The sequence below is a fragment of the Pyrus communis genome, chromosome 4 (assembly GCF_041283825.1).
Source record: "Pyrus communis isolate YQ-2024b chromosome 4, ASM4128382v1, whole genome shotgun sequence".
In the NCBI taxonomy this organism is placed as follows: Eukaryota; Viridiplantae; Streptophyta; class Magnoliopsida; order Rosales; family Rosaceae; genus Pyrus; species Pyrus communis.
In genome coordinates, this window is record NC_142568.1 from 4,993,553 (window position 1) to 5,017,345 (window position 23,793).

At 38.9% G+C, this 23,793-nt stretch overlaps 2 protein-coding genes and 1 long non-coding RNA gene across 3 annotated transcripts; all 3 read left to right on the plus strand.

The window, feature by feature from the left end:
* Nucleotides 1–228: 228 nt before the first annotated feature.
* LOC137722613 (ATPase 11, plasma membrane-type) lies at nt 229–7,151 on the plus strand. The gene is made up of 21 exons (XM_068461653.2): nt 229–678; nt 1,234–1,323; nt 1,490–1,609; nt 1,743–1,841; nt 1,923–2,060; nt 2,164–2,298; nt 2,381–2,560; nt 2,970–3,173; nt 3,266–3,385; nt 3,501–3,620; nt 3,976–4,098; nt 4,194–4,298; nt 4,380–4,689; nt 4,769–5,007; nt 5,122–5,154; nt 5,249–5,330; nt 5,481–5,641; nt 5,776–5,988; nt 6,162–6,344; nt 6,444–6,622; nt 6,893–7,151. Exons 2-21 carry the CDS (start codon nt 1,282–1,284, stop codon nt 6,984–6,986), a joined length of 2,880 nt encoding a protein of 959 aa, XP_068317754.2. The 5' UTR covers nt 229–678; nt 1,234–1,281; the 3' UTR covers nt 6,987–7,151.
* Nucleotides 7,152–9,327: 2,176 nt separating this feature from the next.
* On the plus strand, nt 9,328–11,435 carry LOC148697338 (uncharacterized). The gene is made up of 2 exons (XR_015961206.1): nt 9,328–10,460; nt 10,611–11,435. It is a non-coding gene; the product is annotated as an uncharacterized LOC148697338 (long non-coding RNA).
* Nucleotides 11,436–19,474: 8,039 nt separating this feature from the next.
* LOC137723299 (ATPase 11, plasma membrane-type) lies at nt 19,475–22,237 on the plus strand. Its single transcript, XM_088693210.1, has 8 exons — nt 19,475–19,552; nt 19,671–19,823; nt 20,103–20,292; nt 20,968–21,128; nt 21,263–21,475; nt 21,647–21,829; nt 21,932–22,100; nt 22,221–22,237. The coding sequence occupies exons 1-8, from the start codon at nt 19,475–19,477 to the stop codon at nt 22,235–22,237; spliced, it is 1,164 nt and encodes a 387-aa protein (XP_088549336.1).
* Nucleotides 22,238–23,793: the final 1,556 nt, after the last annotated feature.

Here is a 23,793-nt window from a genome sequence, read left to right on the forward strand (position 1 = left end):
ATGTGTATTTAGAAAGTCAATCATCAATCGGATACAGTTTTGGATTATAAACTTAAACGGTAAAAAGGAGTTTTTTATTTGTACGTAAGCATTTGAAAGAATAAGTACTGCCGTAAAAAGGAGTTTTTTGTACATAAGCATTTGAAAGAATAAGTACTGCAATAGAGTCCGACGTTTTGTGACCAAAGAAACCAAAGAAGTACTTGATTGATCATTGATGGGCTTTTCAGGACTGCGACCTTTGAGTTTTCAATTCATTTTGTTTTACGTATGTCGTTCCCAGATCGGGAATCCCTCCTGCTTCTATGCAACAATGACCAATCCCTTCACTTTCAGACGTCAGTTTCTCGTATCTTTGGAGAGTACAGTTTTTGCTAAGCTGGATATGCTGCGGCGTTGTTTCAGAAGCTCGCCATTTTGTCTTCTTCTTCCCAATTCTCTCTCATCTGTCAAAGACTGGCATATAATTCTTACGTCAGTGTCCTTTGCATGGCATTGGTTGCTCAGTATATATATTCCAACTTCTTGTAAGTTTTTCAATCGCTCTCTCCAACGGCACAAAAGGTCATCTTCTCTGGATTCTGGTTTTTGATCAGGGGTCTTGGTGTTTGGTGATCGCCGAGTATGTTCACCTGAAACAATTAAGCTGGCTGTTTTAAGTTCTCTCCGAAGGATTTGGTAAATTAATTGGCATTTCAAGATTAAAGCCCTTTAGTTGTTTCTTTAACTCAAGAAATGTTCTAATCCAATCTAAATTGCGGGGAGGTGCACGCTACTTTAGCCAACTTGCGTTGCATATTACTTGTTTGAACTATGTTTTCTGTGGTGTTTGAAATTTTTATTTCTAGTACTGATCGACTATACTGAACAATTGAATGCCATCACATACTAAATCGTTTAATTTCCTTGCCATGCAATATCCAACGCTCTTTAATGACTGATGAGAGTCTTGATGATTTGATGAGGCAAAAACTACTGGGATTAGTTGCTAATCATTGAAATTTGAAATTTTCTGTTTATTTGTTTAGATGTAATTACTGTTTCTGATACTTAGAAACTCAATAAACAAGAAAATCCACTCAACTAAGCTGGATTTTTCATATTTCCAAACCACAAAGCAGATATTATAAGATGATTTAAGGAATAAAAACTTGTATTAGATGTGTGTTTTATTTGTTAAATACTTTTTGCATCCTTAAACTTTATTCTTATGACAAACTTCTGAATCCACAGATTGTCTATCTCTGCGTTCTCAGTGCGGGACAAGACAGTTGAGCCACGATGGATGCCCTTGAGACTATTTTGAAGGAAGCTGTTGATCTGGTACATGTTCTTGATGTATTTACTTTTTGGTGTTAAACCAGGAAAACCTAAAGCTTTATGCTAATTATAAAGTTCATATAAAACTTGTCTGCAAGAGGATTTTACCTATTATATTAGAGGGTTTTGAGTATTTTGGCAGTTTTATAAATCTTTAATATCCTGGCAGGAGAACATACCTGTTGAGGAGGTCTTCGAAAATTTGAAATGTACAGCTGCGGGTCTCAGTACTGACGAGGTACAAAAGCGGCTGGAGATGTTTGGCTACAACAAACTTGAAGAGAAAAAGGTTTCAAATAACTTGTTTAAGCTTGTGCTTTTTCTTGTATTGTAATTAATTTTCAATAGATTGTTTCCTAAGAAGAATTTATTTTAGTAAGCCTTCACCTTCTTGCATTGTAACTCTGTCTTTCAAATTGCAGGAGAGTAAACTACTCAAATTTCTGGGATTTATGTGGAACCCTTTGTCTTGGGTTATGGAAGCAGCTGCGTTAATGTCCATATGTCTTGCGCGCGGAGGCGTAAGTTCCTAGTAGTTCATTTTACCATTGAGACTAGAGACTAGATTTCTGAACTGATTTTTGTAAACTTTATTCTTTCAGGGACTGGGTCTGGATTATCACGATTTCGCGGGTATCATTATATTACTCATAGTTAATTCAACTATAAGTTTTATAGAGGAAAACAATGCTGGTAATGCAGCTCAAGCCCTTATGGCAAGACTGGCTCCAAAGGCGAAGGTTACCCACATTTTTATATACCAGTTACTTTTTCTTTCTGCGCTGAATGTTTCATTTGTTATGTTCCTTTCCATCATGTTGGTAGTTAACAAAATCTGAACAGGTTTTACGAGATGGAAAATGGAGTGAGGAAGATGCTTCTGTGCTGGTTCCTGGAGACATTATCAGTATCAAATTGGGTGATATTATTCCTGCTGATGCTCGTTTACTCCAAGGAGATCCTTTAAAAATTGATCAGGTAGCTAAGTCGCATGTCGCTGTGTAATAAATCATTTCCAGACAGTTTCGGACTTTCTGTTAACTGTTTTTCTTGTTTTCAGTCCGCTCTTACAGGAGAGTCACTTCCAGTAACTAAGCATGCCGGTGATGGTGTATACTCTGGTTCAACATGTAAACAAGGCGAACTTGAAGCGGTTGTCATTGCAACTGGAGTACATACCTTCTTTGGAAAAGCTGCCCATCTTGTTGAAAACACAACTCATGTTGGGCACTTTCAGCAGGTAGTATTTTTGGATAGTGCTATTCACACACCAATATTTACCTCCCACGCACCTTCGTCACTTTTCAGGTATTGATTTTGAAGTCATTCGATCCGACGGCCGAAAATTGAGAGGGGTGTGTGAGAAGTAAAAATGGGTGTGTGAATAGCACTACCCATATGTTTTACAGCCCTTTTCATGTTAATAGAGTGAGTTCACGTTCATGTTGCTAAAATGTCAAGCCAATAGACATGTTTCGTATGAGATGAGACGCTCATGAACATACAATTGAGCAGCATTAAAACTATGAATTTGTTGCTTGAATGTAAGAAACAGTGAAATCTACCTATGCTAGAGTGTTTTGTCTTGAGCACGACGACTTTTTACTCGTTGCACATCTCTAAAGAACCATATGGACTGATTGTTTCAGGTCTTAACATCTATTGGAAACTTTTGCATTTGTTCAATTGCCACTGGACTTGTGATTGAGCTCATTGTCTTCATTAGTCAAAATAGAGGTTATCGACCTTCGGTAGACAACCTTCTTGTACTACTTATCGGTGGCATCCCAATTGCTATGCCAACAGTTCTGTCTGTCACCATGGCCATCGGTTCTCATCGGTTGGCTCAGCAGGTTCAACTAAAACCATGAAATTTTCCGTACTGAATTAGACCATCTATCTCTTCGGTTTGGAAATCAAATTAACTTGCTTGAGTTCATTTCAGGGTGCAATTACCAAGAGAATGACAGCTATTGAAGAAATGGCTGGGATGGATGTGCTCTGCAGTGATAAAACTGGAACTTTAACTCTCAACAAACTAACAGTGGACAAGAATTTGATAGAGGTGATAATCTTGTTCCTGTCGTATGGTTAAAGGGAAACTTCTTGTTTACAGAGAAAAATTGAACCCTAGTATTCGATTATACGGACATTGATTTGATGAGCACTTCCATTTGCAGGTCTTCGCCAAAGGTGTTGAAAAGGACACGGTTGTATTGATGGCTGCAAGAGCTTCAAGATTGGAAAATCAAGATGCTATTGATGCAGCAATTGTTGCCATGCTAGCTGATCCTAAGGAGGTAGTAGACTATATGACACAAAATGTTTATGTAGCTGTTAGGGTCCACACAATTCCAATAGGACCTGATTAAGCGTTTCAAATTTCAATTTAGTATTCCACACAATTCCAATATCAGTGCTATTGTTGTACATGAGAAGTGCATAATTACAGTATCATATTACGCCAGGAAAAGAATGACGTTTCTGTGTAAAAATAGATATAGCACGTCACCTAATTTGGAAAGCTGTTAAATTTGAAACTTTTCGAGAAATTGGACATTTTTGTTCTCTACAGTTTTCAAACTTGGAATGCATTAATGTGTTTTCTTAACTAAAGCTTCCATGAGCTGAGTTTCTCTTTTGTCCATTTGTAAGGCTCGAGCGGGGATTACAGAAGTTCACTTCCTTCCATTCAATCCAACTGATAAAAGGACAGCACTTACATACATAGACACAACCGGTAACATGCACAGGGTGAGCAAAGGTGCACCAGAGCAGGTACTTAATCTATCAATTTTAAATCTCAGTTTCTTAGTCCTTCACATTTAAAAATGGCCTGAGTTTCAAAAATATTTGTTCTGTGTAATTTGTAGATACTCAATTTGGCAAGCAACAAATCAGAAATTGAAAAAAGGGTACACACAGTAATTGAAAAATTCGCAGAGCGTGGACTTCGTTCCCTTGCTGTTGCGCGGCAGGTAATTAACAAGATTTTAACAACCACTCCTGGATGTATGCTTTTCTGAAGCATTATGGATGACAAGAGATATAATTTACAGGAAGTTCCTGCTGGTACAAAAGACAGTCCTGGTGGACCTTGGGAGTTTGTCGGTCTTCTCCCCCTATTTGATCCACCACGTCATGACAGTGCTGAAACCATTAGAAGAGCTCTAGATCTGGGTGTGAGTGTTAAAATGATCACAGGGGATCAACTGGCAATTGGAAAAGAAACTGGGAGACGACTTGGGATGGGCACAAACATGTATCCATCATCGGCGTTGCTTGGTGAAAATAAGAATAGTATCGATGGAACTCTAGTAATTGATGAACTCATTGAGAATGCTGATGGTTTTGCTGGTGTATTTCCTGGTAATCCTGTTTGTTACAGCTTGCAACTTTTGCTAGTCAATTTTGCATTGCTTCTGTCTGATTTGATTCTTCATTGCAGAACATAAATATGAGATCGTGCAGCGATTACAAGGTAAGAAGCACATAGTCGGAATGACTGGTGATGGAGTCAATGATGCACCTGCTTTGAAGAAAGCAGACATAGGAATTGCTGTCGCCGATGCCACAGATGCAGCTCGTGGCGCATCTGATATAGTACTGACAGAACCTGGTTTGAGTGTGATTATTAGTGCTGTTTTGACAAGCCGTGCAATCTTTCAAAGAATGAAGAATTACACAGTAAGGCGATCCTCTCCTCTTAATTCCTTTTGGAACTGAACCTGTAAGTGCGCCTGCTACTAAATTTTGGGGGTAGTTTTCCGTAACTGTGTTGGTTTTGTTTTCCTTTTTCAGATATACGCGGTATCTATAACAATACGTATTGTGGTAAGGAGCCCTCAATCTCTTTGATTCATAGATTACTTGACATCTAAGGATGCTGTAATGTGAGTTCTCAATTCTAACTGGGTTTGTTTTACAGCTCGGTTTCTTGTTGCTTGCGGTATTCTGGAAGTTTGATTTCCCTCCTTTTATGGTACTAATCATTGCCATTCTTAATGATGGTAAGCATTACTAACCTTTTACGTTCTATCATGTGTTGCGCTTGTCCGCAATAGGGTTTCTTGAGTGTGAATTCTCAGTTTCCTACTCATCTTTCATTTATTTTCCTTCTTGTTTCCGAAAATATTTCGAAATTTTGAGCTATTTCCCAGGTACTATTATGACGATATCCAAGGACAGGGTTAAGCCATCTCCAGTTCCTGACAGTTGGAAGCTGAGTGAAATCTTTGCAACCGGGATTGTGTTAGGCAGTTATCTGGCCGTTACCACAGTTATATTCTTCTCGATCATTTACGATACTAAATTTTTTCCGGTAATTGTTTCTTTTCTTAATTATGTGTTACTTCGTTCTGTTCTACTTTTGGCATAGATGAAATTGTTAGAAGCTCACATTTTGTACTTGATGACAATGATCAAGTTTTCACCTTCTATTGTTCTCTCTCGCAGAATAAATTCGGTGTAAAAGATATCTTCAACGAGAATCTCTATTATACCAACAAGACCCTCAATCGGGGAATGAATGACAAGCTTTCATCTGCTCTGTACCTTCAAGTTAGCACCATCAGCCAGGCTCTAATTTTTGTCACTCGCTCCCGAGGATGGTCATTCCTGGAAGTACCAGGTCTGCTTCTGCTTAGTGCTTTCGTAATTGCTCAACTGGTAAGTGGTTTCATGCTGTTTCAATCGAATAGCATTCAATTTTGTTTTCATATTAATCAAAATTAACACATAGGAAGTTGTTTATGTACTTATTTATGCTCAGAAACTTTAGTCTTTATATTAAACTAACATCTAATTCACATTTGAAAATTAAATATTTTGCATCCTTGCAGATTGCTACATTATTATCTGCTGTAGCAACATGGGAATTTGCTAGAATTCAAGCAATCGGCTGGAAATGGTGTGGTGTCGTGTGGATATACAACATTCTAATCTACATGCTACTTGATCCTGTCAAGATTTTTGTTCGATATGCACTCAGTGGGAGGGCCTGGAGTTTGGTATTGAACAAAAGAGTAAGTGAATATGAACCCTCCATCTCTTAATAATTTTGAAAAACCTTTTTTATTACGCGTTCTAACAGCATAGCAATGTATATGTGTATAATTTTGTAGACGGCTTTCAACACCCAAAAAGACTTTGGTAAAGAGTTCCGTGAGGCTGCATGGGCGGCAGAACAGCGGACAGTCCATGGCCTCCCATCTATGGAGGCAAAGAACATTCCTGAGAGGCACACATTCAGGGATGTTAGCATCATGGCTGAAGAAGCCAGGAGACGTGCAGAGATTGCAAGGTTGGTTCTCTTTCTTAAGTTGGACATTGATCACAAAGCAATAGTATTCAAGTTTCAGAAGAAAATGATAACATAAGTACTATTCTCTTGCCAGACATATACTTACAGACCGTGACTCTGTACACTATAATACTAGCGATCCAGATTCATAATTTGAAACATAAGATAGTTTGGCAAGAGAGCATTTCCGTAAATAATTTTTTACGATTTGTTTTGGCAGTGTTGTGTGTGTTGCCTAACTTTAAATTTTGGTGTTTCCTATCAATGCAGACTAAGGGAGCTTCACACTCTGAAGGGGAAGGTCGAGTCCTTTGCAAAGCTAAGGGGTTTAGACATCGAAACGAACCCAAATTACACTATCTAAGGGGCTACCCTATTTTCCCTCAAACTGTTACTACCTTGATATTTTTTTTCCCTTTTTGTTTTGTTTCCTTTCCTGTATTCTTAATTATCTTTTTACTTGTGTTGTATGGATTTGATCGACAGAAAGCTCTTATATGAAAATAAAATACATCAATAAAAGTTTTTATGTCATGGCTCTTATCAATATTTCAATTCCATACTCTTGGTTTCCGGAAACACTTGTATGTATGTACTGACTGTATTGTTACCCGCCTCTTTAATATATGTAGGCCTCATCTGTGAGGTGGTGAATAATGTAGTTGGTAAATGTGATACAAATAGAAAAACTCATAAAATTGATTATGGTGTGCAAGAGGGAGTTGAGTATGGGAAAATTGTTGAGTAAGTGTGTGTGTGTGTATTTATTTATTTTTAATTTTTTAACAAATGACAGCCAATCTACATTAATATTTAATGCGGTTTCTCTTCGAAATTATATCTAACAAGCTAACAGACTCTTTAGTGTATTTAAACATCATTGTATTCATTGAGTAATTAATGGAAAATAGATGAGATTGGATTCAGAGTTGTTATCTATTGGAAATGTGTCTTTAAGGTCAATTATAAGATGATATTTTATAAAGTAAACACGAAAATAATGTGACAAATGACAAGAGAATATGTGTTTAAAGTAAATGTATTGTATTGATGAGTTTAAAGTTACAATCTCTTTTTACAAAGTATCCTCTGATTCGATCTATGAAGTATAAGGTGTGTAGTGTTGTTGAGCCAAGGGTCGCGATGACTTGAACTTGCATGAATGGATGCCGCAAGGTTTTGGCTCTTGGCAATGGAGGAACTGTCACGTGTAGGGGTGCTTGGTGGTTCTTCACGGGTTTTACGAGGAACGCGATGGGTTTTCTGAGTCTTCTTGAGTGTTAAGTGTTTGGGGGGTTTGAGCGCTTGATAGCTTCAGAGTTTCAAAACTTCAGTGTCTGGGTGTGAATGATTTTTTCGACCCCTTTCTTTTTATTGGAACCTTCTATTTATAGACTCTCCAAGCTTTGCCTATGAAATAACCAAGATTTGATTTGTGTCTTGGTTCGTGATTTGACTCTATCAATTAATTTGTTTGATTTAAATTAAAATTAATTAAATAATTAATAAAGATAATTCTTTAACTATTTTCTGCCAAATGTTGCCACCTGTCCTCTTGATGACTCATCTGGTTTTGATGAGTCACATGCCATGTGTATTATTTGTGAGACATATGGCACATGCTACGTAAGCCCTCACAAGCCGAAATTTAACGTGTCTGTGAATATTTATTTTCACAAAAATTTCGAGGTCTACAAATGCCCCCACTTCAAGATGCGTTGTATACATGTGCTTGTCACACGTAGAAGATGTGTTTTGAGGTCCTGCACATAGTGAATGTATTTGACCACTATGCTTTGAAGTCCCTCAATTTAGATGTCAATTCAAGGGTCGTCGATGCTTGATCTTGAATTAGGCTGGAAATTTCTTCAAGTGCCGTTAAGGCTTGGTCTTGAACGAAACGGACCACGAGAGGCTTCACGTGGTGGGTGATATTCGACTTTGGTAGTGGATGAATCAACACATGTTCGTTGTGCTTGTTGACTCTTCACGAGCTTGATGAAGAACACGAGTGTTTGTTTTGGCCAGAGAGCTTTATGAAGTCTAATTTCATTTAAGGGTGGTGCACATTTGATCTTGAATCAGACTTATGATTTCTTCAAAGTCGTCGAAGCTTGATCTTGAACAATTGGGACCATGAATAGTATCACGTGACTGGTGATCTTTGGCTTTGTTGGGAATGAATAGGCACGTATTTGTTGTGCTTATTGATTCTTCACGAGCTTGATGAAAAGCAAACATGTTGGGTATTTAGATTTGAATTTGGTCGTGGTTGAGGGATTTCTAGATGTTTAGAGCTTCATCTTGCTTCCTTTTTTTTCCTCACTCATGAACGAGCGCCAAATATTTATAGGCAAAGGATTGGACTTGATTTGGAAGACCCAATTAAGCTCGCCATGCTGCTTTGTGTCATCCTACACATATAAATATATTTATAGGAAAACTAATGAAAAAGGCTTGAAAATTTTGAGTTTCAACGATAAGACAAAATAAAGAGTAAAGTGAATAGTATCAAATTTAACTTTTTAATTTAAAAATATAATTTTTCGTTAAAGTGAATATTATCATGAACTTTTTGTTAAAACCCCGAGCATGTTTGTATGTATATACACACACATATATTTACACACACTCAGACGGCACCATCACTCAAAGCAATGATGGCTTTTATTATATACACACATATATTTACACACACTCAGACGGCACCATCAATGCTTTTATGATTTTTTTTTTCCTGATTTCCCTCTGCTCTGCACGGCCCTTCATTCATGATTTCAGACGGAAATCACGTCTTCGTTCCTAATTTTGACGAAAATAGGCCACTTTTGCTACTGATTTTCCTTTCCCAATTTGCAGAATTAGATTAGGGTTGACTTCTGTGATGATTTTCTTCCCATTATATTGGGCATAAGCTGGGCAAAGCTCTTCACAAACGAATCCGCAGCTTCGAACGCTGCTGCTCTCGTTGCTTGCTGCTGTCGGCGGGATGGGAGTGGGCTGCGTTTCCTGCAGCTTCCGAAGGCAGCGTAACTAGAACGACAACCGCCATTCAATTTCTACGACTCGAAAATTGTTGCCGTTTGATTCCCCTTCGAAGAGCAACGTCCAACCTTAGACAGCAGATTCCTGAAGAGCAACGGGTTCCGTGATCTTCATGTCACTTGGGATCTTCCGTGATCGTCGATTTAATGTTGAAATTTTTCTCTTCTTTTTTTTTTTTTTTTTTTTTTCCTTTCTTTCTTTCTTTTTATGTTGCAGGTAACCACATCAATGCATGATTTGGTGGAGATGTCGTCTGTACCGAGTGCGAGCACAAAGCAGAAGTGACAACTTATTGTCTCTGCAAAGTAACGGCGATGTCGAAGACTCAAACCCATGATGGCGGACATGCTTCGATGATTCAACAGAGGCAACAATGTTGATAGTTGCGGCATTGCGGCTGATAGGTATGCCCCCGTGAGTGGATGTTGCGGCGAAGTGAGTTCCTTATAAAAGACAGCCGCAGCTTTTATGAGGGGGAGGACAAGCTTTGATGATTCAACAAAACAACGGTGATGACAGACCGATAGCCGCTACTACGCCACCAACAAATTGACGTTGCTGTGAAGTGTGAAGTGGGGGTCTAGTAATCTACCAAGGCGACGGGCGATTCCCGCTGTCACAACCAATGAGACGAAATTGCGAAGTGTTTTCCCCTGATGCATAATAACCTTCTAATGTCGATATGCTTTCACGCCCAGCACTACCATGCTTTAGCCGTGGAAATAAGCTCTGAAGCCCTTACATCATGTGCCTTCAACTTTTGGCACAACTATGCCAACTGCGTATGGAATTTGTAAGCGGACCCCACCTTTATTTTTTCATGGCTTTGCATGCTGACCATTTACTCAGACATCACCATCCATATTTATATTTTGATTCCAAATTGGTGCATATTGGTGCCATTTTGTCCTGATCATTTTTTGTTTTGTTTTGTTTTCTACAGGTGAACACACTTTCTGGATTTATGCTTCTCGGATTCTGATGTGTTTTTCCGCTCAAGGTCGTTTTTTAGCGCAGTTTCCACCGTAGGTGGCGGTTCCATTTTTTCGTGTTTGCACCGGCCTTCGAAATTGGTTCTGGGACGTCTGCTGGTGCCATCTTCGTCTTCTTTTGCTATCGCCACTGCCTCTCGAGCACGCACGTCATCTATAAGCGCAGTTTCCAACCGCAGGTGGCTCCTCTATTTTTTGAGTTTACTGTAGCCTTCAGCATTGGTTTTCCGACGGTGCTATACTTCTTTACCATCGCACAGCCAATGCATAGCCACTACACAGTCGCTGCATAGCCAATGCATTGCTCACGCCCTGCCATCGCACAACCACTGCATTGCTCGCTGCACTGCTTGCTGCCCTGCTGTTGCTGAACTGCTCTCTGCTATGCCGTCGCTGCACTGTTGAGAATTAAGCTGCCTCCTAGCTTTAGAGACAACCTGCAGAAGGTAATCCTGCAGATGAAATCAGAAAGGAAGCAGAAAAGCATGAAGAAATGAAAACCTTACTAAAATTAGAAGGAACTTTTTAAATTCAACGGCTAGTTTCCTTTCCTAGTTTTAGAAAGTTTACAGCTGGTGTTTTACTTTTAATTGTACTGAGCATTCTCATCTTCTTCCAAGTGGATGGATGATATCCTCCAAGAACCATTAATGGTCGAAGAGGAGTACTAGGTCCCTAGTTCTAGGATCTGGTTTTAGACCGGCTGTGGTAAGTTATAGTTCTGTAATTTTGTTTTGAAGATTAAGAAAATACAGAAAGTCTTTTGCTCTTCCGTCTTCTCTCTAGCAAAAACAAAACAAAAACTTATTCAAACGATTAATCAAGTTTGAATCTTTATCAACCAAAAACAATATGCCTGGTACCATTTCAAACATGGTATCAGAGCTCTTGGTCTGATTTCGAAGAAGGGACGTGATTCTGTGAAGATACAAATCCAGAAAGGGTTAAAGGTGGTACCTTTATAACCATTTGTGCTGTGCTACCTGAGAAGATGGCCGGATCAAGCTCCTCTGGTGGTGATTTACGAACACCACAATTTAATGGTTCAAACTACGATTTTTGGGCTGTAAAAATGGAAACCATTCTCATAGCATACGATCTATGGGATGTGATTGAAGTTGGTCTTGCTGGACAACAAACTTCCAGAGAGGAGACCTCTGAGGAAGAAGGAGAAAGCGAGTCTGAGCACACTCCAGTTGAAAGACCAGTTGTTACAAAGGAGGAAAAGATCAAGAATGCCAAGGCTCTAAGTCTTATTCAAGGAGCAATCACTGATGAACTTTTTCCCAGAATCCGAAATGAGAAGACTGCAAAGGGTGCTTGGGAAATCTTGAGAAGAGAGTTCAGAGGAGACAAAAAGGTAAGAGCTGTGAAGTTACAAGCCATTAGAGCTGATTTTGAATATCTAAGAATGAATGATGTTGAATCTCTGGATGACTACCTGGCTCGTTTTTTTGAGATAGTAAACAACTTGAAATCTCTAGGAGAAGATGTAACAGAAAAAAGGATCGTTCAAAAGCTGTTGATGAGTCTAAGTAGAAGGTATAAGTCCATAGTGTCGATTATTGAAGAAACCAGAGATCTAGATACTATTAGGATTGAAGAAGTCCTAGCCTCAGTGAAAGTTTATGATAAGAGGGAAGATTTGCATGATGAAAGAGACAAATACACAAGTACTGAGAGGGCTTTCAGTAGTCTTAAAGTTGGAGGAAATGGAAGTGGCACTGGAAATTTTAAAGGGTCTCAGTATAGATCAAATCCAAAGTTTGGTCAGTACAAGAAGGGAAAGAACTGGGGTCAAAATAGCAGCTGGAATAATGGTACTGGTGGTGGCTGGAACAACAAGTTTCCTGCACACAACAAACAAACCAGTGGCAGTCAAGGGAATGTGAAACCACTATGCCAAGTGTGTGACAAATATCACTTTGGTATATGCAGATATAGAGGAAAACCCAAATGTGGCAGGTGCAGTCGATTTGGTCATCTAACTAAGGACTGTGATAATGGTAAACAAGTTGCAAATTGTGCAAAGGAAGAAGATCTGGTCACAGGAACAATGTTCTATGCTTGTCATGCAAGCTCAATTGCATCAAGTAAGTCTGTGTGGTTTGTGGACAGTGCCTGCAGTAATCACATGACTTCTCAAGAGTCCTTGTTGATCAATCTTGATAAGTCAGTGACCTGCAAAGTGAAAATGGGTACTGGTGATCTCGTTCAAGCCACAGGAAAAGGAACACTTGTAGTTGAGACAAGAAGAGGGAAAAGATACATAAATGAAGTGCTGCTGGTTCCAGGATTAGATGAAAACCTGTTAAGTGTTGGTCAAATGATGGAACACGGTTATTATGTTCTATTTGGTGGTAACATGGCTGTGATATTTGATGATAGCAATCTTGAAAATGTGGTAGCAAAGGTTGTTATGACAGGGAACAGATGCTTTCCATTGTCTTTTGAATCTATAAATGCAGTGGCTAGAAAAGCTTCAATTGAAGAAGAGTCAAGGATCTGGCATAAAAGGCTTGGTCACTTGAACTTTAACAGTCTGAAAAGGATGCAGAGAGAAGGATTGGTGCTTGGATTGCCTGCATTATCTGAGATGAAGGAAGTCTGTGAGAGTTGTGTATCTGGGAAGATGCATATTGAACCATTCGATAAAGAGAAAGTTTGGAGAGCTAGTCAACCATTAGAACTGGTATACACTGATGTTTGTGGACCAATGCAGAATGAATCTGTTGGTGGCAACAGATACTTCATAACATTCATAGATGACTTCTCAAGAATGTGTTGGGTGTATTTTCTAAGGAACAAATCTGATGTGTTCAATGTGTTTAAGAAATTTAAAGCTTTTGTTGAGCTGCAAAGTGGTTTTAAGCTTAAGAAGCTGAGAAGTGACAGAGGAGGTGAATATACCTCCCATGAATTCTTGAATTTCTGTTCTAATGTTGGAATGGAGAGACAGTTAACAGTGGCATACTCCCCTCAGCAAAATGGTGTTGCTGAGAGAAGGAATAAAACTATTTGTGAAATGGCCAGATCAATGATGGCTGAGAAGAACATTCCTGTGATTTTTTGGGCTGAAGCAGTTGGAACTGCAGTGTACTTGCAGAATAGGTGTCCTACAATCTCAGTGAAGAGTAAAACACCATTTGAAGCGTTCACAGGAAGAAAACCAGGTGTAAAACATTTGAGAGTGTTTGGAAGTATTTGTTACAGCCACATTCCATCAAATCTGAGACAGAAATTTGATGATAAAGCAAACAAGGGAATATTTATGGGGTATGGCAGCTGTGAGAAAGGTTATAGGATCTATAATCTTCAAACTAAGAAGATCATACTCTCAAGAAGTGTTATATTTGATAGGAGCAAATCATGGAATTGGGAAAGTAAGCAAGAAGAAACTGTTTTCATGCCACTCAGTTCTGAAAATGAGAATCCAGAGATAACAGAACCAGAAGGGCTTATTCATGAAACTCAAAGCTGTGACTCTCCAAATTTCACTCAATTAGTGTCTGGTGATGAACAAGCCACTGGAAGTAACAATGGCAGTACTAGTCAAGGCTCAACACCAAGTAATACACCTGAGAAGCTGAGAAGCTTGGAAGACATTTATGCAAGATGTCATATGACTATCATTGAGCCTGAAACCTATCATGAAGCTATTGAAGACAATGCATGGAAGGAAGCAATGAATGCTGAAATTGAAACCATTGAGAAAAATGGAACTTGGGAGCTTGTGGAAAGACCTGCAGACAAGCCTGTTATAGGAGTCAGATGGGTGTTCAAAACCAAACTGAATCTAGATGGATCAGTTCAAAAACACAAGGCTAGGCTTGTGGCAAAAGGGTATGCTCAGAAACCTGGCATTGACTATAATGAAACCTTTGCTCCAGTGGCAAGGTTAGATACAATTCGAACTTTAATTGCACTTGCAGCACAGAAGGGTTGGAAGCTGTTCCAATTAGATGTTAAATCAGCTTTTTTGAATGGAGTACTTGAGGAGGAGGTTTACACTGAGCAACCAGAAGGGTTTGAAGTCAAAAATGCAAGTCACAAGGTCTATAAGTTAAAGAAGGCACTTTATGGTTTGAAGCAGGCTCCTAGAGCCTGGTACAGTGAGATTGACACTTATCTCACAAGCTGCAATTTCAAAAGAAGCATCAGTGAGGCTACCTTATATACTAGAACTGATGATGAAGGGAATATGATCATAGTCTCTATATATGTTGATGATATAGTATACACTGGAGGTAGCAATACATTGCTCAGTGAGTTTAAAAGGGACATGATGCAGAAATATGAGATGACTGACTTAGGACTCTTACACCATTTCTTGGGAATGGGAGTTCTACAAACTGAAAGAGGTGCCTTTATTCATCAAAGTAAGTATGCAAAGTCCTTACTTGCAAAGTTTGGACTGGAGGATTGTAAATCTGTGACAATTCCTCTTCCCACTGGTGAGAAACTGAAGAAAATTGATGGAAGTGAGCTGACTGATGAAGGTTTATTTAGGCAGATTGTTGGCAGTTTGTTATATTTAACTGCAACCAGGCCTGATATAATGTATGCTGCTAGTTTGCTATCAAGATTCATGCATGGTCCCACGAAAAAACACATGGGAATAGCTAAAAGAGTTCTCAGATACATTCAAGGCACTCTCAGCTATGGTATTGAATTCACAAGGGACAAGGAGGCTATTTTGATTGGTTTTTGTGACTCAGATTGGGCTGGAAGTGAAGATGACAGTAGAAGTACATCTGGATATGCATTTAGCTTTGGAAGTGGTGTTTTTTCATGGGCCTCAGTCAAGCAAAACACAGTTGCATTGTCAACTGCAGAAGCTGAATATGTCTCAGCAGCTGGAGCAACAGCTCAAGCCATTTGGCTAAGATTTGTGTTGGATGATTTTGGTGAATTGCAAGCTGATGCAACACCATTGTTTTGTGACAACATGTCTGCAATATCAATGGTCAAAAATCCTGTTTTTCATCAGAGAACCAGACATATAAACAGGAAGTATCATTTTATTCGAGAAGCATTGCAGCAAGGATCCATTGATGTGAAGTATTGCAGAAGTGAAGAACAGTTGGCAGATATATTTACAAAAGCCTTGCCTAAAGATCGATTCAATTACTTCAGGATGAAGTTAGGAGTGAAGCCAGTAAGCAGCTTAGGAGAGGCTGTTGAGAATTAAGCTGCCTCCTAGCTTTAGAGACAACCTGCAGAAGGTAATCCTGCAGATGAAATCAGAAAGGAAGCAGAAAAGCATGAAGAAATGAAAACCTTACTAAAATTAGAAGGAACTTTTTAAATTCAACGGCTAGTTTCCTTTCCTAGTTTTAGAAAGTTTACAGCTGGTGTTTTACTTTTAATTGTACTGAGCATTCTCATCTTCTTCCAAGTGGATGGATGATATCCTCCAAGAACCATTAATGGTCGAAGAGGAGTACTAGGTCCCTAGTTCTAGGATCTGGTTTTAGACCGGCTGTGGTAAGTTATAGTTCTGTAATTTTGTTTTGAAGATTAAGAAAATACAGAAAGTCTTTTGCTCTTCCGTCTTCTCTCTAGCAAAAACAAAACAAAAACTTATTCAAACGATTAATCAAGTTTGAATCTTTATCAACCAAAAACAATATGCCTGGTACCATTTCAAATGTTTGAAATGGTACCAGGCATATTGTTTTTGAACACCCATCTGACTCCTATAACAGGCTTGTCTGCAGGTCTTTCCACAAGCTCCCAAGTTCCATTTTTCTCAATGGTTTCAATTTCAGCATTCATTGCTTCCTTCCATGCATTGTCTTCAATAGCTTCATGATAGGTTTCAGGCTCAATGATAGTCATATGACATCTTGCATAAATGTCTTCCAAGCTTCTCAGCTTCTCAGGTGTATTACTTGGTGTTGAGCCTTGACTAGTACTGTCATTGTTACTTCCAGTGGCTTGTTCATCACCAGACACTAATTGAGTGAAATTTGGAGAGTCACAGCTTTGAGTTTCATGAATAAGCCCTTCTGGTTCTGTTATCTCTGGATTCTCATTTTCAGAACTGAGTGGCATGAAAACAGTTTCTTCTTGCTTACTTTCCCAATTCCATGATTTGCTCCTATCAAATATAACACTTCTTGAGAGTATGATCTTCTTAGTTTGAAGATTATAGATCCTATAACCTTTCTCACAGCTGCCATACCCCATAAATATTCCCTTGTTTGCTTTATCATCAAATTTCTGTCTCAGATTTGATGGAATGTGGCTGTAACAAATACTTCCAAACACTCTCAAATGTTTTACACCTGGTTTTCTTCCTGTGAACGCTTCAAATGGTGTTTTACTCTTCACTGAGATTGTAGGACACCTATTCTGCAAATACACTGCAGTTCCAACTGCTTCAGCCCAAAAAATCACAGGAATGTTCTTCTCAGCCATCATTGATCTGGCCATTTCACAAATAGTTCTATTCCTTCTCTCAGCAACACCATTTTGCTGAGGGGAGTATGCCACTGTTAACTGTCTCTCCATTCCAACATTAGAACAGAAATTCAAGAATTCATGGGAGGTATATTCACCTCCTCTGTCACTTCTCAGCTTCTTAAGCTTAAAACCACTTTGCAGCTCAACAAAAGCTTTAAATTTCTTAAACACATTGAACACATCAGATTTGTTCCTTAGAAAATACACCCAACACATTCTTGAGAAGTCATCTATGAATGTTATGAAGTATCTGTTGCCACCAACAGATTCATTCTGCATTGGTCCACAAACATCAGTGTATACCAGTTCTAATGGTTGACTAGCTCTCCAAACTTTCTCTTTATCGAATGGTTCAATATGCATCTTCCCAGATACACAACTCTCACAGACTTCCTTCATCTCAGATAATGCAGGCAATCCAAGCACCAATCCTTCTCTCTGCATCCTTTTCAGACTGTTAAAGTTCAAGTGACCAAGCCTTTTATGCCAGATCCTTGACTCTTCTTCAATTGAAGCTTTTCTAGCCACTGCATTTATAGATTCAAAAGACAATGGAAAGCATCTGTTCCCTGTCATAACAACCTTTGCTACCACATTTTCAAGATTGCTATCATCAAATATCACAGCCATGTTACCACCAAATAGAACATAATAACCGTGTTCCATCATTTGACCAACACTTAACAGGTTTTCATCTAATCCTGGAACCAGCAGCACTTCATTTATGTATCTTTTCCCTCTTCTTGTCTCAACTACAAGTGTTCCTTTTCCTGTGGCTTGAACGAGATCACCAGTACCCATTTTCACTTTGCAGGTCACTGACTTATCAAGATTGATCAACAAGGACTCTTGAGAAGTCATGTGATTACTGCAGGCACTGTCCACAAACCACACAGACTTACTTGATGCAATTGAGCTTGCATGACAAGCATAGAACATTGTTCCTGTGACCAGATCTTCTTCCTTTGCACAATTTGCAACTTGTTTACCATTATCACAGTCCTTAGTTAGATGACCAAATCGACTGCACCTGCCACATTTGGGTTTTCCTCTATATCTGCATATACCAAAGTGATATTTGTCACACACTTGGCATAGTGGTTTCACATTCCCTTGACTGCCACTGGTTTGTTTGTTGTGTGCAGGAAACTTGTTGTTCCAGCCACCACCAGTACCATTATTCCAGCTGCTATTTTGACCCCAGTTCTTTCCCTTCTTGTACTGACCAAACTTTGGATTTGATCTATACTGAGACCCTTTAAAATTTCCAGTGCCACTTCCATTTCCTCCAACTTTAAGACTACTGAAAGCCCTCTCAGTACTTGTGTATTTGTCTCTTTCATCATGCAAATCTTCCCTCTTATCATAAACTTTCACTGAGGCTAGGACTTCTTCAATCCTAATAGTATCTAGATCTCTGGTTTCTTCAATAATCGACACTATGGACTTATACCTTCTACTTAGACTCATCAACAGCTTTTGAACGATCCTTTTTTCTGTTACATCTTCTCCTAGAGATTTCAAGTTGTTTACTATCTCAAAAAAACGAGCCAGGTAGTCATCCAGAGATTCAACATCATTCATTCTTAGATATTCAAAATCAGCTCTAATGGCTTGTAACTTCACAGCTCTTACCTTTTTGTCTCCTCTGAACTCTCTTCTCAAGATTTCCCAAGCACCCTTTGCAGTCTTCTCATTTCGGATTCTGGGAAAAAGTTCATCAGTGATTGCTCCTTGAATAAGACTTAGAGCCTTGGCATTCTTGATCTTTTCCTCCTTTGTAACAACTGGTCTTTCAACTGGAGTGTGCTCAGACTCGCTTTCTCCTTCTTCCTCAGAGGTCTCCTCTCTGGAAGTTTGTTGTCCAGCAAGACCAACTTCAATCACATCCCATAGATCGTATGCTATGAGAATGGTTTCCATTTTTACAGCCCAAAAATCGTAGTTTGAACCATTAAATTGTGGTGTTCGTAAATCACCACCAGAGGAGCTTGATCCGGCCATCTTCTCAGGTAGCACAGCACAAATGGTTATAAAGGTACCACCTTTAACCCTTTCTGGATTTGTATCTTCACAGAATCACGTCCCTTCTTCGAAATCAGACCAAGAGCTCTGATACCATGTTTGAAATGGTACCAGGCATATTGTTTTTGGTTGATAAAGATTCAAACTTGATTAATCGTTTGAATAAGTTTTTGTTTTGTTTTTGCTAGAGAGAAGACGGAAGAGCAAAAGACTTTCTGTATTTTCTTAATCTTCAAAACAAAATTACAGAACTATAACTTACCACAGCCGGTCTAAAACCAGATCCTAGAACTAGGGACCTAGTACTCCTCTTCGACCATTAATGGTTCTTGGAGGATATCATCCATCCACTTGGAAGAAGATGAGAATGCTCAGTACAATTAAAAGTAAAACACCAGCTGTAAACTTTCTAAAACTAGGAAAGGAAACTAGCCGTTGAATTTAAAAAGTTCCTTCTAATTTTAGTAAGGTTTTCATTTCTTCATGCTTTTCTGCTTCCTTTCTGATTTCATCTGCAGGATTACCTTCTGCAGGTTGTCTCTAAAGCTAGGAGGCAGCTTAATTCTCAACACCGCCGTCACTGCACTGCTGCAAGGGAGTTGCTGGACTGCACGTACTGCCGCTGCTGCAAGGGAGTCGCTGAATTTCACACACTGCCGCAAGAGAGGTTGGTCGTCGCAAGGGAGTGTGCTCGCCTAAGGAAATAAGTCATTGGACTGCATGTACTGCCGCTGTTGCAAGGAAGTCGCTGGACTGCATGTACTGTCGTTGCCTGTGAAGACGAGGACACATTGCTGCTTGTGAGGACGAGCCGCAGTGACGATAAGTTGTGATGCCATTGTGAAGAGGAGGACACGCCGCTGCCTGCGAGGACAAGCTGATGTGACGACAAGTTGTGATGCAACTATGAAGACAAGCTATGATATCGCTGCTGACTGCCACTGCTGCAGGTGCCACCTCTACAGCCACACCGCCTCTGGGACTGCACTGCCTCTGATGCACATTATGATTGCGACCGCACCGCCTTTGAGACTTTTTGCTCCACATTGCTTCTTGCCGCTTGCACATCCTTGGAAGACATTGATGCATTGAAGGCATTGGAAGGCTTGCTCAAGGTTCAGCGGCATAACTCCAAAGATAGTCTCGGAGAAATGGCTTGATCCTGCATCGTCATCTTAAAGGTTCGAACCTTTTTTTTTTTTTTTTTTTTTTTTTTATCTGACTGAACTCGAAGTTAAGAGTTCGATCTCCCTGCATACCCTTATTTTGGGAAGGGATTAAGTCATCATGTAGTTCAAACATGTTTGTTTGTTTGTTTTTTTTTTTTTTTTGGTGTCCTAACTTTTGATTGATTCGCTCTTTCAAGTTTTCAACTCAACAGACTTTTTTTCTTTTCTTTTCTTTTTTCTCTTATGTGTGTGTACCAACTTTTGCTCGAGTCGCCCTTTCGGGTTTTCAGCTCAAATGTTTTTTTTTTTGGGTGCCATACATCATTTAGGCTCTTGCGGGCCAGGAGCTTTTGTTGTCGCCTTTTTAGGCTTTGATCATCACCTTTTATGCTTGTGCGGATGAGGAGCATTTGGTTTCCAACTATCTATCAATTTTAAATCTCAGTTTCTTAGTCCTTCACATTTAAAAATGGCCTGAGTTTCAAAAATATTTTTTCTGTGTAATTTGTAGATACTCAATTTGGCAAGCAACAAATCAGAAATTGAAAAAAGGGTACACACAGTAATTGAAAACCAGGAAATACACCAGGTAATAGGGTCCATCACCAGTCATTCCGACTATGTTTTTTCCTGGTCTATTTCCCAGGTACTATTATGACGATTTCCAAAGACAGGGTTAAGCCATCTCCAGTTCCTGACAGTTGGAAGCTGAGTGAAATCTTTGCAACCGGGATTGTGTTAGGCAGTTATCTTGCTGTTACCACAGTTATATTCTTCTCGATCATTTACGATACTAAATTTTTTCCGGTAATTGTTTCTTTTCTTAATTATGTGTTACTTCGTTCTGTTCTACTTTTGGCATAGATGAAATTGGTAGGAGCTCACATTTTTTACTTGATGACAATGATCAAGTTTTCACCTTCTCTCGTTCTCTCTCGCAGAAAAAATTCGGTGTAGAAGATATCTTCAACGAGAATCTCTATTATACCAACAAGACCCTCAATCCGGGAATGAATGCCAAGCTATCATCTGCTCTGTACCTTCAAGTTAGCACCATCAGCCAGGCTCTAATTTTTGTCACACGCTCCCGAGGATGGTCATTCCTGGAAGTACCTGGTCTGCTTCTTCTTAGTGCTTTCGTAATTGCTCAACTGGTAAGTGGTTTCATGCTGTTTCAATCGAATAGCATTCAATATTGTTTCATATTCATCAAATTCAACACATAGGAAGATGTTTATATACTTACTTATGCTCAGAAACTTTAGTCTTTATATTAAACTAACATGTAATTCACATTTGAAAATAAAAAATTCTGATCCTTGCAGATTGCTACATTAATATCTGCTGTAGCAACATGGGAATTTGCTAGAATTCAAGCAATCGGCTGGAAATGGTGTGGTATCGTATGGATATACAACATTCAAATCTACATGCTACTTGATCCTGTCAAGATTTTTGTTCGATATGCACTCAGTGGGACGGCTTGGAGTTTGGTATTGAACAAAAGAGTGAGTGAACTGAACCTTCCATCTCTTAACAATTTTGAACTTAAAACATTTTTTATTACACATTCTAACAGCATTGCAATGTACATCTGTATAATTTTGTAGACGGCTTTCAACACCCAAAAGGACTTTGGTAAAGAGTTCCGCGAGGCTGCATGGGCGGCAGAACAGCGGACGGTCCATGGCCTCCCATCTGTGGAGGCAAAGAGCATTCCTGAGAGGCACACATTCAGGGATGTTAGCATCATGGCTGAAGACGTGCAGAGATTGCAAGGTTGGTTTTCCTTCTTAAGTTGGACGTTGATCACAAATCAATTGTATACAAGTTTACGAAAAGTAAGAAAACGATAACATAAGTACTAATCTCTTGCCAGACATATACTTGTCTTTACAGACTGTGACTATGTATAATATAATACTAGCGATCCGGATTCTCAATTTGACAACATAAGATTGTTTGGCAAGAGAGCATTTCCGTAAATAATTCTTTACAACGTGTTTTGGCTGTGTTGTGTGTTGCCTAACTTTAATACAATGTGTTTTGGCTGTGTTGTGTGTTGCCTAACTTTAAGTTTTGGTGTTTCCTATCAATGCAGACTAAGGGAGCTTCACACTTTGAAGGGGAAGGTCGAGTCCTTTGCACAGCTAAGGGGTTTGGACATCGCAACGAACCCAAATTACACTATCCAAGTCATTTCTAGTGTACTTCTGGCTACTCTAGTTTCCTTCCAACTGTTACTATTTTGATTTCTTGCCCTTTTTGTTTTGTTTCCTTTCCTGTGTTCTTAATTATATTTTTACTTGTGTTGTATGGATTTGATGGACAGAAAGCTCTTATATGAAAATAAAATATATCAATAAAAGTTTGTATTCTCAATTTCCGGGAACATTTGTATGTATGTATGTACTGATCGTATTGTTAACTGCCTCGTTAAGCCTCACCTATGAGGTGGTCAATAACGTGGTTTGTAAATGTGATACAAGTAGAAAAACTAATAAAATTGATTTAGTGTGCATGAGGGAGTTAAGTATGGGAAAATTGTTGAGTAAATATATATTTTTTAACAAATGACGGACAATCTACACTAAATATTTTATATGGTTTCTCTTTCCTTCGAAATTCCATACTTTACAAAAATATCTAACAAGCTAACAGGCCCTTTAGTGTATTTTCCATTTTTTTTTTTGAACTGCAGCTCTTTAGTATTTTAAAGATCATTGTATTCATTAATGAAAATACATGAGATTGGTTTCAGACCTATACCTGTTAGAAATGTGCCCTAAAGGCCAGTCATGAGATGATACTTTACAACATTTCACCTGTTAACCTAATCTAGTTTAACCTAATGGCAATGATTATTTATTTAAGACCATCTTATTAAATGTTATACGCCTAAACAATAAATCCAAAAAATATGTAATAAAATGAATGTAATCTTAAGAAGTTAGATTCAGGAGACCTTTCTCTTTCATACACATGTCCTCAACATTCCTAATCATAGGATTCCCAATTGAGCACTGACAATCAGGTAAGACCAGTACATACTATGTCGACTCTCAATAGAAAGTGATTGGTTTCGAGTCATTAGTGTGAAAGACACCAAGGTAAGTATGTAGGTACTCCAATCGTACTAATTTTACCATAAGGGAAGCCTTATAGTCACTTTGTTCCGAAATAACACTTTTTATGCTTTAAGGATATTCGAGAGAACTATTACCATATTGAAACCACTGTAAAAAATGGAGTATAATTCATTTACATAACTTCCTACGAATATGGCCAGAAACGTATTCTAGAGAAGATGGAACGTCTCCTGAATGGTTATGATGTTTGAATGGATTGTACATCACAACCATTCGCATCGTAGAGACCCACTATGTGGCTAATTAGAAGCCCAAGATTCCTAAGGAACTTTTGTTGTGGCACGAACGTCTAGGACTTCTAGGTTGATAGATGATGCACCGTA

Coding starts and splice junctions, on each gene's coding strand:
- LOC137722613 (XM_068461653.2), top strand. CDS start 1,282: ATGGATGCCCTTGAGACTATTTTGAAGGAAGCTGTTGATCTG. Junction 1,610..1,742: donor ACAAACTTGAAGAGAAAAAG/GTTTCAAATAAC, acceptor TTCAAATTGCAG/GAGAGTAAACTACTCAAATT. Junction 3,621..3,975: donor TGCTAGCTGATCCTAAGGAG/GTAGTAGACTAT, acceptor TCCATTTGTAAG/GCTCGAGCGGGGATTACAGA.
- LOC137723299 (XM_088693210.1), top strand. CDS start 19,475: ATGGTTCTTGGAGGATATCATCCATCCACTTGGAAGAAGATGAGAATG. Junction 19,824..20,102: donor CACTGCCGCAAGAGAGGTTG/GTCGTCGCAAGG, acceptor CCACTGCTGCAG/GTGCCACCTCTACAGCCACA. Junction 21,830..21,931: donor GTTTGGTATTGAACAAAAGA/GTGAGTGAACTG, acceptor ATAATTTTGTAG/ACGGCTTTCAACACCCAAAA.